Source organism: Diabrotica virgifera, chromosome 7 (genome assembly GCF_917563875.1).
Source record: "Diabrotica virgifera virgifera chromosome 7, PGI_DIABVI_V3a".
NCBI lineage: Eukaryota > Metazoa > Arthropoda > Insecta > Coleoptera > Chrysomelidae > Diabrotica > Diabrotica virgifera.
The window spans coordinates 175,554,778-175,568,000 of record NC_065449.1 but is presented as its reverse complement, the minus strand read 5'-3'; the positions used below and the strand labels follow the sequence as shown (position 1 = coordinate 175,568,000).

The 13,223-nt window shown below is 32.3% G+C and overlaps 1 protein-coding gene across 1 annotated transcript in view; it reads right to left on the bottom strand.

The window, feature by feature from the left end:
* Positions 1–13,223, bottom strand: part of LOC126887631 (odorant receptor Or2-like) — an 82,848-nt gene that overhangs the window by 50,882 nt on the left and 18,743 nt on the right. Inside the window, exon 2 of the mRNA XM_050655237.1 lies at positions 11,259–11,755. Coding sequence (XP_050511194.1) covers positions 11,259–11,755 — 497 coding nt within the window. The remainder of the gene's footprint in view (positions 1–11,258; positions 11,756–13,223) is intronic.

Genomic DNA, 13,223 nt, shown 5'->3' with positions numbered 1-13,223 from the left:
CCGGAACATTAATAAAAAAAAAAATAAAATATTTAAAAATTTTGAGCCGTAGAACACGAATGTTTTGGGTAACAGTTGATCCGGATGTCGATAAGATTGTTATAAACAAAGAACTTGAGGAATTACATAAAATCGATTTTTCGCAAAATAAAACATTTTTTTGTATTTCTTGGGCAATTCTAAGCAAAAAATGTTCTTGCAAGTTTTTTCGTAGGATGCATAGTTTTCGAGATAAACGCAGTGGAACTTTCAAAAAATCGAGAAATTGCAATTTTTGAACGCGAATAACGTTTGACTAAAAAATAAAATAGCGATTCTGCTGACAGCATTTGAAAGTTAAAGTCAAATTATACCGGTTTTAATTAATTGCATTGCTAAAAATTAATTATTTTATTATTAAACAAAGCTATTTGTTTATAAGCCAAAAAATTGTTTATAAATTTAAAACATTGCTGGTGCCCCTTAAATAATCCGATTTTAATTCTGTAAAGTGTATTAGATAGGTAGAGCATCTTTTTATATGTAAAAAAATTAGCCAACTTCTAAATGGTCTACTTTTTGTTCAGAAAGATTTTAAAAAATTTGAACTTTTTTAAAAATATTTAGATTGCAAATTTATTATGCAAAATTTATTAGGTCGATTTTAATGAAATTTGATATAGTCCTTTTCATGACCATTTTTCAGTGCGTAACAGTTTTTCGATTTCTCTCTAACGCATTAAATTGTATGTGACAAAAAAAGGCACGTCGGTGATTACAGACATTTATAACATTTCTTCTAGTTATTCTAATTGTCGATAGATGGCGCCATAATCAAAAAAGAATTATTTATTAAATAAAATAATAATATTATCAATATGATCTGTACAATTTATAAGACTATATAAATCAAAGGAAATACCATTTTATAAATGAAATAGACACAATTGATTTGTTTTTATTCCAAATTGAAAATAAAATCTGACAACTGTCAGATTTAACTAAAATGTCATGTTAGAATAAATGTCATAAATGTGTATTATCACGGACTTACCTTTTTTTCTATAATTTGTGACGCACTGAAAAATGGTCATGAAAAGGAGAATACACGATTTAAGTATGTTACAAATAATTTCCTAAGCGAATTACTAAGGTTCTAAGTGCCACCAAAGCGTTTAAAAAATATTGAATAACAACAAACTTATTTTGCCCCCTTATTTTGTATTTATTGCTATATTGCAGAAAAGGTAATACCTTAAGACATTTTTTACCAGTCGTATATCATACAAAATTCAATTATCTTTATTTTATTTCTCTACGACTTTGTTCCAAAACGAATCGTTTTAAAGTTATAAGCAAAGAAAGCAGAAAAAATCGATGTTTTTCGAAATTTTTAAATATTTTAATTTTTTTATTAATGCTCCGGGCATATTTGAGAAGGAACATAAGTCAATTATTATTACTGAAGGTGTCACCTAACTTTATCTGCAAAAAACCGAATGCCACGTCTCACATCCAAAAAAGACGTTTTTTCGCAGATCCTTACTGGTCTAAATATAGACAATGAGAATCTGACTAACCAAAAAGTTTTAATTTTGATGCCTCCAAAAACAGACTTAACACCGCCATGTAAATTTAAAAATTGCCCCAAAAACATAAGTAGGTATACAAAAGCCGAGATTTGCTGTATATCCCAATGCAGATGCATAAAAGAAAATGTTTGTAAAAGTAGTATTAATAAATAAGGAAAATTTCCTTTACACATTTTTGAAATTATACTTTTTCATTTTTTTTTTTTGGTTAGTTAGTATAAAAAACGAAGAAAAAGTAAATAGAATAAAATGTAACTGGAGTTAGACAATCAGATGGTGACGCCGCGGCCGTAGCGAGGCTTATTCGACCTCGCAGTTGTCAAATGAGTAAAAATCGTACTTGATGGCGGTAAGAAGTCATGTCAACCTCGTACAATTTTTTTACAATAATTTAACTGGAGCACTCTATACGGATTCAAACGGTACCAATAACATTAAAAATGGTTCAAAAATAAACATTTTACAGCCTTAACAGGTAGGGTATACCGACAACAGACAGCACAGACAAAGATCTTGAAATTTTCTATTCTGATATTAAAAAGATTAAAAAACACATAAAATCAAATGACATTAACATATTTATGGGAGATTGGAATACGAAAGTAAGAGCAGAAACAGTTAAGGATCCAGGAACGAACGAGGCACACGCTTTGTTGAATTTTGCTTAGAGAACTACCTGATTTTGTGAGGTACCACATCGACTATACATACTACAATAATTAAAAAAAAAGGTTTCGTAATGGTATTCTTATAAAAAATGTGCTTACATGCATATAACGTAATCAACTTAGTCACACGAACAGAGACATGCCGCCGTCTGACAAACTAGTAAATACTTATTTTTTTATGATAACTTTACAAGGAGTGAATATTTATTCTTCCAAATCAGGCGAATGCTAAACAGGCAATAGTACGGTATCCGGCAAAATAAACAGTACTGGTACACCAGGGAAATAAGGCAAAAATGTACCATGTTCGGGACACTTGAGCAGCCACGTTGCAAATGGATTTTTTGGGTACTATATACCTAATACATCATGAATACAAAAATACCCGTCACAGTTCGGACGAGAATTTTAGTTATTAACAAATAAGTGTCAAAAATGGCAGTTTTTTCATTTAAATCGCTACAGGTAAAAATAGGGTAATTAAATATCTCATTCATAGTATCCTTCTTTTAGTAGATGACCAAAGGTTTAAAATGACAAATTTTTAAATTTTGGTCCGATCATTTGTTGCTTCGGAAGTTTCAAAATAAAACTAAAATTTCGAAAATAAAAAAGTTGCTATAACTTTGGCGAAATTAACCTTAAGACTTTCGAATAGCATGAAAAGTTGAGTAAAATAGTCCGTAAAATGCACAAAAAATTTTAAGACTATTATTCGTCAATTGGTTTAAATTGTATTCAATTTGTTTTTCCCAAAGAGCTTTTCTTTGTAATGTTATTGTTCAGAAAATTATAATGATGTAGCAATTCTGTGGAAACCACATGAAAGAAAAATAGTTATATTTTCAACGTATGTATTTAAAAAAATCATTAAAAAGTCATTTTAATCATACCGAAAACATGTTATAAAGAAGACTCATTTTTAGCTTATAAACAATTTGAATAAGAAAAAGAAAATAATCGTTTTCGTTTTGATTCAATTCGAGTCTCTTGCCATCCTCTGACACAGTGTTTCTGGGTCTCTACCCTTTATCAAAGAGGCTATTGCAAGTAGACTGAATTGAATCAACTCGAGACGAAGAAGAACTGCATCTATTAAAATATCTGCAGTATATTGTGGTTAGACTGTCCTCTAACGGGGAATGACAAAATAAATAAAATAACTTTTGAATAACTTTGTTAATATTGACTGTAGATTAAAACTACTTTAAATTTGAAAAGCTGGTATTTTTACACGAATTTTAAAAAATAAACTTTTTGCTTAGGTTAATAACTAGCGCCATTTTGAAGTTAAAGGTATATAGTTTATGTATAAAAGTTTGAGTAAACTTTGATCTTCAACAGAGTAGTTAATAAAGCTTTAAATATGACGTCCTAACGAAATCGATCCGTGGTCGGTGGAGGGAAAATATTAAAATCCATGCACTCAAAAAGTGAAATGGTTTCGTCAAACATATGCTGCGATTAATATCTCCGGAGGTTGTTGATGGATTTTGATCATAATTTTTTTAATTTGCATGTACTCGTAGTCCTTTAGAGTACGTTATGTATACATACCCCTACCAAACATTACAAAATGTTAGGGGGAAACCCCCTTATCACTCAGGGATATGAAAAATCGATTACGTACGACCGATTCTAAGACCTACCGAATATACATATATAATTTCATAAAAATCGGTCAAGCAGTCTAGGAGGAGTATGGCAACTAACACTGCGACAGGACACTTTTATAGATGTAAATATATAGATGGCTCTTAAAAAATAGTGGTTGGGGATAGAAGAGTGAAAATTAAGGGTTGTATGTATTTTTCAATGCTACATAATACAAAATTAAGATAAATTTTGTCCAAAAAAATAAAAAAAAAACATCAAGGGGTAACCTCCCTTACCACTTATGGGTATGAAAAATAGGTTAAAACCTATTCTCAGTCCTACAGGATATATGTGTAAAATTTCATAAAAATCGGTATAGCCGTTTCGAAGGAGTATGGTAACTAGCACTGTTACAGGAGAATTTTATGTACACAGAAGTAACAGTGAATTAAATAATAAAAGAGGCTAACTTTGACCGTAATTAACCTACGCAAAAAGTTTTTTTTTTGAAAATTCGTGTAAAACTACTAGCTTTTGAAATCCCCAAGTAGATTTACTCTACAGTCAATATTAACAAAGTTATTCAAATTGTTTTGGAGCCAAAAATGACTCTATATTAGTAAAATGTTTTCGGAACGATAAAATTACTTTTTATTGAATTTTTTAAACATTTTTAAAAGTAGGGTATTCTTCTTTCAAGAAGTTTTCACAGAATTGCTGTATAATTATTATTTTTTGAACAATAACATTGCAAACAAAAAGCTCTTTGGGATAAACAAATTGAATAAAATTTAAACTCATACCCGAATAGGCTTAAAATTTTTAGGGCATTATATGTACTGACTTGCTCAACTTTTTGTGCAACATCAAAGTCTTAAGTTCATTTTCGCAAAAGTTATAGCAAATTTTTTATTTTCTAAATTTTAGTTTTTTTTGCAATTAGCGAAGCAACAAATGATGGGATCAAAATTCAAAAACCGCCATTTTACACCTTTGCTCGTCGACTAAAAGATGAAGACTCTAAATAAGATATTTAATAACCCTTATTTACCTGTAGCGATTTAAACGGAAAAACTGCCATTTTTGACCCTTATTTCTTAATAACTAAAATTCTCGTCCGAACTGTGACGGGCATTTTTGGATTTAGAATGTATTAGATATATAGTACCCAAAAAACTCATTTGCAACCTGGCTGCTCAAGTCAGGGCCGCGCCGTTCATAAGGGCGGAGAGGGGCGGTGCCCCCCGGCGCAGAAGTAAAAAGGCGCCGGTAGGTGCCAAAAAAAAATTGACAATACCGAAATTACCAGAAATATTAATAATATTTTATTATCTTGTGAAATTGAAAATTTACAAATCGTAGGTAGATATAAAAATAGCAGTTATTACCTATTACTTTGATCCCCTAAGTGTACGAACCGTTATTTCTTTCAAAGGCCAACGGAGCAAAATGAAAAAATTTTGACCCAAGTCAAAATTTTCAATGTGTGTTAAATGTATGTATTCATTTTTTTTTCGAATCCTGAGAAAGCTAATAAATATTTTTGAAAAATTTAACGCAGAATGAAAGATTACATTATTACTGACGGCCGAAAGTCCCTGAAAATTGCTATAATGTTTATTTTAATAAGTTGCAGGGGTGAAAATAAAACGAAAATTTAGTGTGATTTTTAATTGCAAATATTTCATTCAAAAGAAACTTTTTATTTATTCTGAGAGACTCTCGACCCTCGGTAATCAAGTAGTCTTTCATTCTGCATTTAATTTTTTCAAAAATACTTATTAGTTTACTCAGGATTCGAAAAAAATTATTACATTTAAAATACATTGAAAATTTTGACATGCATCAAAATTTCGCATTTTGCTCCATTCCACTTAAACTGAACTATTATTCCATTCACTCACGGTAAAAGATTGCAAAACCTCTGAATTTTAAAGAACAGCTTGGATTAACATGAAATTTGGAATACACATATAATAGCTAACAAGTCAAAGAAGAAAATGATATTGTGTCGACGTGTGCTTTTGCCTTAGGGGTACCACTCCTTCACAGGAGGAAAATATACTTACTTTAAAAATAAGTCCGGAAGTGGATAAACTGACGAATTGTAAGTAAATATAAAGTTAAATTGTTCTATAAAGTTTTTATATTACTTAAGTCAATATCTACTTTTCGAGTTATTTGCGAGTGAATATGTCCATTTTTCAACAAAAAAAACACGTTTTTAGACAGTTTTTCGTCTTCCACCGTTTTCCACCAACAAATTACTCAAAAAGTAAGTATTTTACCGAAAATATATCCATAGGAGAAATTTTGAAAAAAAGGCAATTTCTTCGAAATTTCAAATTATTATTTTTAATTTAAAACTAATTTTTTTAAAAAATAAGCACTTTTAAATGGTGAAACTTCCAGATCATATAAATATATATAAGTGAAGTAAATTGTAAAGCTGTAACGATTAATTTCATTTGGGATGCTAATTAAGCGGAGATTTTTACGATGTTTTTTACTAAAAAAAGGGACCAACTTTATTTTCAGCGTTACCGGCTTACTTTTACTACTAGAAACTTTTTTAAAAAACAAAAATAAAGCTTTTTCTAAAAACTTAAAAAAGTTGTAATGATTTTTGCCCGAAAAGTGCTTCATTTTTTGGTTATTTCACTTTGAAGTGTTCTATATCTAATTTGACGAATAAGAACCCACTTTTCTCTAGCTACAACTATTACTATACTAGAATTGCTTACTTCTTGCGTGCACAAGTTTTTTTAAATTTTTTCATAAGCTCTATTTTTGCTAAGAACATTTTTTTCAATAAAATACACACTTTTTGTGTTATTTGCGAAAAACGGTCTAAAACCGTGGTTTTTATGTTGAAAAATGAATATACTCATACGCAACATACTCAATCGCAAATAAAAAGAAAAATATTGAGTTAATAGAAAAAACTATACATTATTATGGAAGAAAAGTTGCCTAGAATTAGTCAGTTCCACTTCCGGACTTAATTTTAATATAATATACTTTTTCATCCCCGACGACCCAATATCAATTTTTTTCTTTGTTATAAATTAGTTGAATAATATATGAATAAATGTTGAATTCATGTCAATCCAAGCGGTTCTTGAAAATACGGAGCAAAAACCGTGAGCAAATGGACTATAATAATATGCAATTATATATTTATTTGTTCTCTGATAAAGTAATCGTTGTTTTTTGTAAATATTTATGCCTTAACGTAATAACTTATCAGTATATTACTTTCCTACTGCTGAAAATCTAAGAGCAGAAAATAAGGGTTAAGGTACGATTCCGACCTCAACGGCAGGCGGCAGACTGCAACTGCAGACGGCAGTTGCAGTTATCGCCATGACAGACGTCACTACTTTGCACTATTAATTTGTGTGAGACTGATTCCGACATCTACCTTCAATTGCTGTCCGGAAGAACGCTAGTTGCTAATAATTATACAAATTAATAGTGCAAAGTAAATACGTATGTCATGGTAACAACTGTAACTTCAATTTGCAGATGCCGTCTGCCGCCTGCCGTCGATGTCGGGATCGTACCTTTACCCAGAGGGCCATGCTAAGAATCACAAGGAGACAGAATACCAAATAATATCAGGCAAAGAACAAAAATCAAAGACATAGTAGAACATGTAGCAAAAAAGAAATGGAGGTGTGCAGGTCACGTGGCAAGAACACCGAACAACAGCTGGACTAGAAGATTATTGGAATAGCGACCGCGGGCAGACAATCGGATAAACGAAGCAGAGATCGACCACCAACGCGCTGGAGTGACGATGTAAAGGGAACTGGATAGCTAGTAGCTCAAGATAGGGAGACATGGAGAAACTTAAAGGAGACCTATGTTCAGCAGTGGCCGATGACGGTTAGATTATGATTATAATTATGATGATACTTTCCTAACACATAAAAAATAGTTTGTACGTATACCGTATAACCATTCACTAAGCTACAAAAAATTATTTAAAAGGGAAGGAGGAAAGGGGCGCCTAAAATTACTTGCCCCGGTGCGCATGAAAGCCTTGGCGCGGCCCTGGCTCAAGTGTCCCGACAAAAACCTTATTTCTCTGGACTATGGAATTCGTATTTGTATGTCAGGCGCCGAAACGTACTGAGCGGTTTCCGAACGTTGCTATAACATCTGTGAATGTCGTGATAATGTTACGTGCTTCAGAATGATTCTCAGTTTTGCAGAAAAAATTGTTATGGTGGAATACTATTTTCGGTCATACGGAAAAGGTCACGAAAACAGTAAAAGCTTAAAGTCAACAATGATTTCAACAGGACAGGACAACCTGTCATACTGCCAATGAGTCTCTTCGAATACTGCGCGATCATTTTGGTAGTTGCCACTCACCAGAACTAACGCCACCAGATGCGTACATTAGGGTGGGGCGAAAACAAAGAAAACATTTTTTTTACAAATTGGTATGTTCTATATGCGGAAGAGTGGTTAGATATTATTGCAATACGTTATCCAAAATTTGAGATTTATAGAACAATATCTTCCGGTGCCCCCAGAACTTTAAAAATTTACAAATTAAAAAAAAAATATTGAAAAAAAAACATATCTTTTTTATTTTATATTAATGTTTTTTTTTGCTTGTTTACAACTCAGAACTTACTACAACATAGTTTATTAAATTATTTACTGTAAAGTTTGTCAAAAATCGGATTTTGTTTCAAACTTAGGTAATACTTGTCTTGACGAAACTCGATTTCTTATGAATCCATCTCTTACTTCAGCTCCACGAACCAATAATGATGCTTGTGTCTCTAGTTTGACACATCTTTCCACTGCTTGCGAATGACAAGGAAATTAAAGAATTTCAAATTTATTTGAAGTCGTGTCAACATTTATTTTTCTAAGTTCATCTGTTGACAATTGTTTTGTTATTGGTGATTCTGATATTACACTAGTTTGCCAATTAATTAAGTCAAAATACTCTTTGGCTCCAAAATTTATCGTTGGAATTTTAAACTGGCGAATTTCCTTTTTTTCTTGCCCATTCTTATACTTTAATATGCGCCTCAAACCTAGCTCTCGGATGTGGGGTCGTTTATCACCCAACATGGCTACGAGAATATTCTCTGGATGTGCAAAATATCAATTACCTTGAATGCCTTTGTTTACTATTTTCTTTAGATTTAGTGATAAATATTGCGAGCATTGAATCATATTAAATAAATGAATTGGTCCATATTTAACTTCTGGCTTTACTTTGATTGAAAACCAAGTGGGAACATACACGACTTGCAGATAAGTTGCCAAAATATTTAAATCGGTAGTCGGATTTAAAGTTCCTACATAAAGTCTGTTTGCTGTTGTGATCCATCTCGAATGAGCCATATTTCCCGATTGTCGATATTTTAAGCTCTCTGATACGGTACCATTACTTATAGCTTTGCTTATTTCGTACAAATATTTTTGGTCTGTACTTAATATATTAATATCTACTTCAGGAAGTTCACTTTGAATTTTTCAAAATTCAAAAACAGGTAGGGTTTCCCAAGTTTCTACATCTAAAAGCTTCTTTATTTCACCCGAAAATCCGGTAGGTCCTGCGGTTTCTCCATCTAAATACTTCATCTAATGTCGTAATGGTAGCAAGTTTCCATGTAAAAGATAAACAGAACCACTGTAATAGTTTCTTAATTTGAAGTTCTAATTTGCGAATTGCACTATTCTGAACGCCAATATTTACCGCTGTTCCATCGCATCCAATTGCAACCAAAGTAGAAAAGTCACATTTCGATTTTAAGAAATTGAATAAATTGTCTGTAATATTTTTTGCTGAACCAGATTTTTTTTTCTTTCTTATTGGCTTTGGATTACTTGATCCATTCAGCCACGATAGATAATAAATTACTGTTTGCTACAATATTCCAAATATAATACATTGCATTACATAATACATTAGGTACATGTGCGCACATATAATACTTATGCACGCACATACATACATACATATGTAGAAGTGGAAACATTTAATTGACCAGTAGGTATACTCCTCATTCATGGCCCTAACCAACTTAAATTAATTTACAAATAATTAAATCGACAAAAAAAACTACATGCTAATACTAAATACTAATAGTAAATGCTAATAAATATATGATTTTTTTTACACAGCGATAAGGCTGAACCAGGTTGTAAAGTAAGATGTCCAAAATACTCAGAGTTTGCTTCTGAAACTAACACAATATGTTTTTCGGTAATCAACTATTCTAAATGGGAAATAAGCCACAATTTAACTAAAAAATGATTTTAATTTTAATTCATGAGAATTTTACTGTCATCGTTACATTTGGTTGTCTTTTTAAAGACAGATCACATCGTATGCTTTTTTGCGACATATATTCTTGATTTGGGGTTGATTTCATGTAATCGAATGAACTATCTTTCAGTAAAGTCGTCATAGGAACGCAACTCATAAACATTGGCTATATCATTTTAAAGTCTTCTACTTTAAAATGTAAAATATATGTCTAAATTGCCGATATAAATGAGTCAGATTAAATAAATTACAGCAGAATTTTTTACTAAGCAAGAGAAAGCGACTATTCACAAATGTGGGTTGGGGCACCACTAAATAACATCCGATTGAGCAAAGATTTTAACACAAGTTAAGATTCAATCCTAGACCACTTTTCCGCATATAGGCAAATTATTATTTGATAATCGATTTTTTCGCTCCACCCTAGCGTACATATTATGGGGAATGCTGAAGAAGTCAAACAGATCCATTGTCTGCCATTTCGGAGTTTCGGACTAGAATTAAATAATTTTCTTTGCCAAAGGCAGTGGCGGATCTAAACATTTGCCTAAGGAGGGGAAATGTGATTTAACGGGCAAATTTCAATGAAAAACCAATCAGAAACCATAAAAAAGATAAACTCAAATTACATAAAAGGCATAAATAATAACTTAAGTATAAGCATTAAGTTCCCTTAATTTTCCTAACTAGCGTATTTATTGGGTTTAATTTGCCTGTCTGTGGTTTCTGTTTCATCTCAGCTAATATATTTTTATATTTGAATATATTTTTTTTTAATTTTGGACCTTGCTAGAGAGGGAAATTTTCTCATTTTCCCTCCCCGTAGATACGCCACTGGCAAGAGGCCATCTTTAACATATGTTTTATCGGGAACGTGCGTCGTCGTGGATAATGTTTGCAAGACTATATCATATATACTAGACATGTAAATAAACATAAACATTTAATTATTCATTTCAGTTCTGTTTATTTTGCCGCATACTGTATTAGAAATGTATGAACCATGATGTCAGTGGATGCAATAATTGTTCGCATTAATCTTTAGAATATGTATATCCTACAGTCTATCAGACGGCACGTTTCCGGTTAAGGGTTAATTGTAACCTAAGATGTACCAACCTTTTTAAAAAATTATGGTGCTCCACACATCTTCTAACCTTTGTCTTAAACAATTTTTGATCTTCCAGTGTAACAATCTCATCATCTAAAATATTTTTTATTTCGGTATTTAAACTTTTCCACTGAATCGAAATAAGGCAGAGGATATAAGTAACGCATAAATCAAAAGGTAGTACTCCTGTAAGTGCGAGAAGCATAATATAAAATTGATATACAGCCATTGCATAATATGAAATACTTTCTGGTACATATGTATTGAATCCAAGTACTTTTCTTCTAAAAACTAAGGGTTGAAGTACAAAGGATGAACATGCAAATATTGTGGCGATTAGAAAAAACCAATTCACGAAGCTGGCATATCTTAATACTTTTTTACGATATTTTTTGTTCTCTTCAACATTGGAGTTTCCAATATCCCAAAAATAAAGCCTTCTTCTTTCCAGTAGTCCAAACATCATAGGCTGTTGTAAACCGGAACTAGCAATCTTTAGTGCAGTCTAAAAAATGTACAATTTTAAGATAAATCTTCTAAGTACTAAGAAAGTAATTTTTGTGAAATAGTTTCAAATTGCTTAGTCCTATGTTGACGTACCGTAACAAAGATTGAAAATATTTAGGCGATTCTAAAAAAGAATATAATCGTTCCATTAGAGCAGCGGTGCTCAAAGGGTCGATCGCGATCGAGCGGTCGATCGCCAAAGTTTTTGAAGTCGATCGCAGAGCTGCAAGCAGTTCGTAGCAAGTTTGAAAGAGCTTTGCTGATTTTAAAAAACTGACAGATGACATTCATGTCTAATCCATTTTCTTGGGAATACGTGGAAAATTTGTCACTTAAATATCCATTACTTTCAATACGGAGATCATTTCCGTCCAAAATGAGATACTGAAAATAATTTCGGATATATACCTTAAGTCCAGAGCGACCAAAACGACATTTTGATCTTTTATATCGTCTGACAAATATTCATCTTTGAGGCAAGTATATCTGCAGCTCACAGGATTATTTGGATCAACGTACTTTTGTAAGTCTGCATTTTCCCAAATATAGGTAGTGAAATTAAAGTAGGCTAATCGGCTGACCAGTAGGAGGTACAATCAAGGCCAGCAAAATTAAATGAACTATAGCCCACTTCTCAACACAAATAGTTGCATATGCAGATGATATAGTTCTTATGGGAGAAATAAGGAAAGATTAAAAGAAGCACAGAAAAGAGGTCTACAAATTAACGAAGGAAAAACAAAATACCTACTCTGCTCTAGAAGAGAAGCTAACAGGATGAGATAAATCAAAATAGAAAACTACACTTTTGAAATAATTCAACAATTCAAATATTTGGGAGTAGTAGTAAATGGCCAAAATAAGAGAAGTGAAGAAGTAATGGAGCGAATACTAGCAGGCAACAAAACATACTAGAGATATCGTAGGGTAATGAAGGACAAGAACTTATCCAGAAATACAAAACTAAAAATATACAGAGTTGCAATCAGACCAGTAGTTACGTACGCAGCTGAGACAATGTGCCTCACGGAAACAGATGAAGAAAAATTGAAAATATTCGAAAGAAAAATCTGTCAGGAAGACCTGACAGATAAGTGTAAACGGTTAGAGGAAACTCTATCCTGGTCTTTTCATCCTCCTACAACATCTAATTCTGGTGCTTGATTTAACTCTCACTCCTCGAGAAATCGTTCTTGGCAATCTAGACCCCATACACCGAATGTGTCTGTGACTACTTATTCTTTTTCTTGCTGGAATTGTCAGGAGGTTGGTCACGCATTTCGTGATTGTACCAGACCCCAAACACGGATTTTCGGTCACGGTTGTGGTAGAGAAAATACACAGAAACGGAATTGTTTTAAGTGTTCGGGAAACGAGCATGCAGAAGCTCGTACCCTGAGCGTTCCTCATACAGCAGCCCCATCAGGGAATATGACCGCAGCTGTAGACGAAGTTTCAGGTCCAAT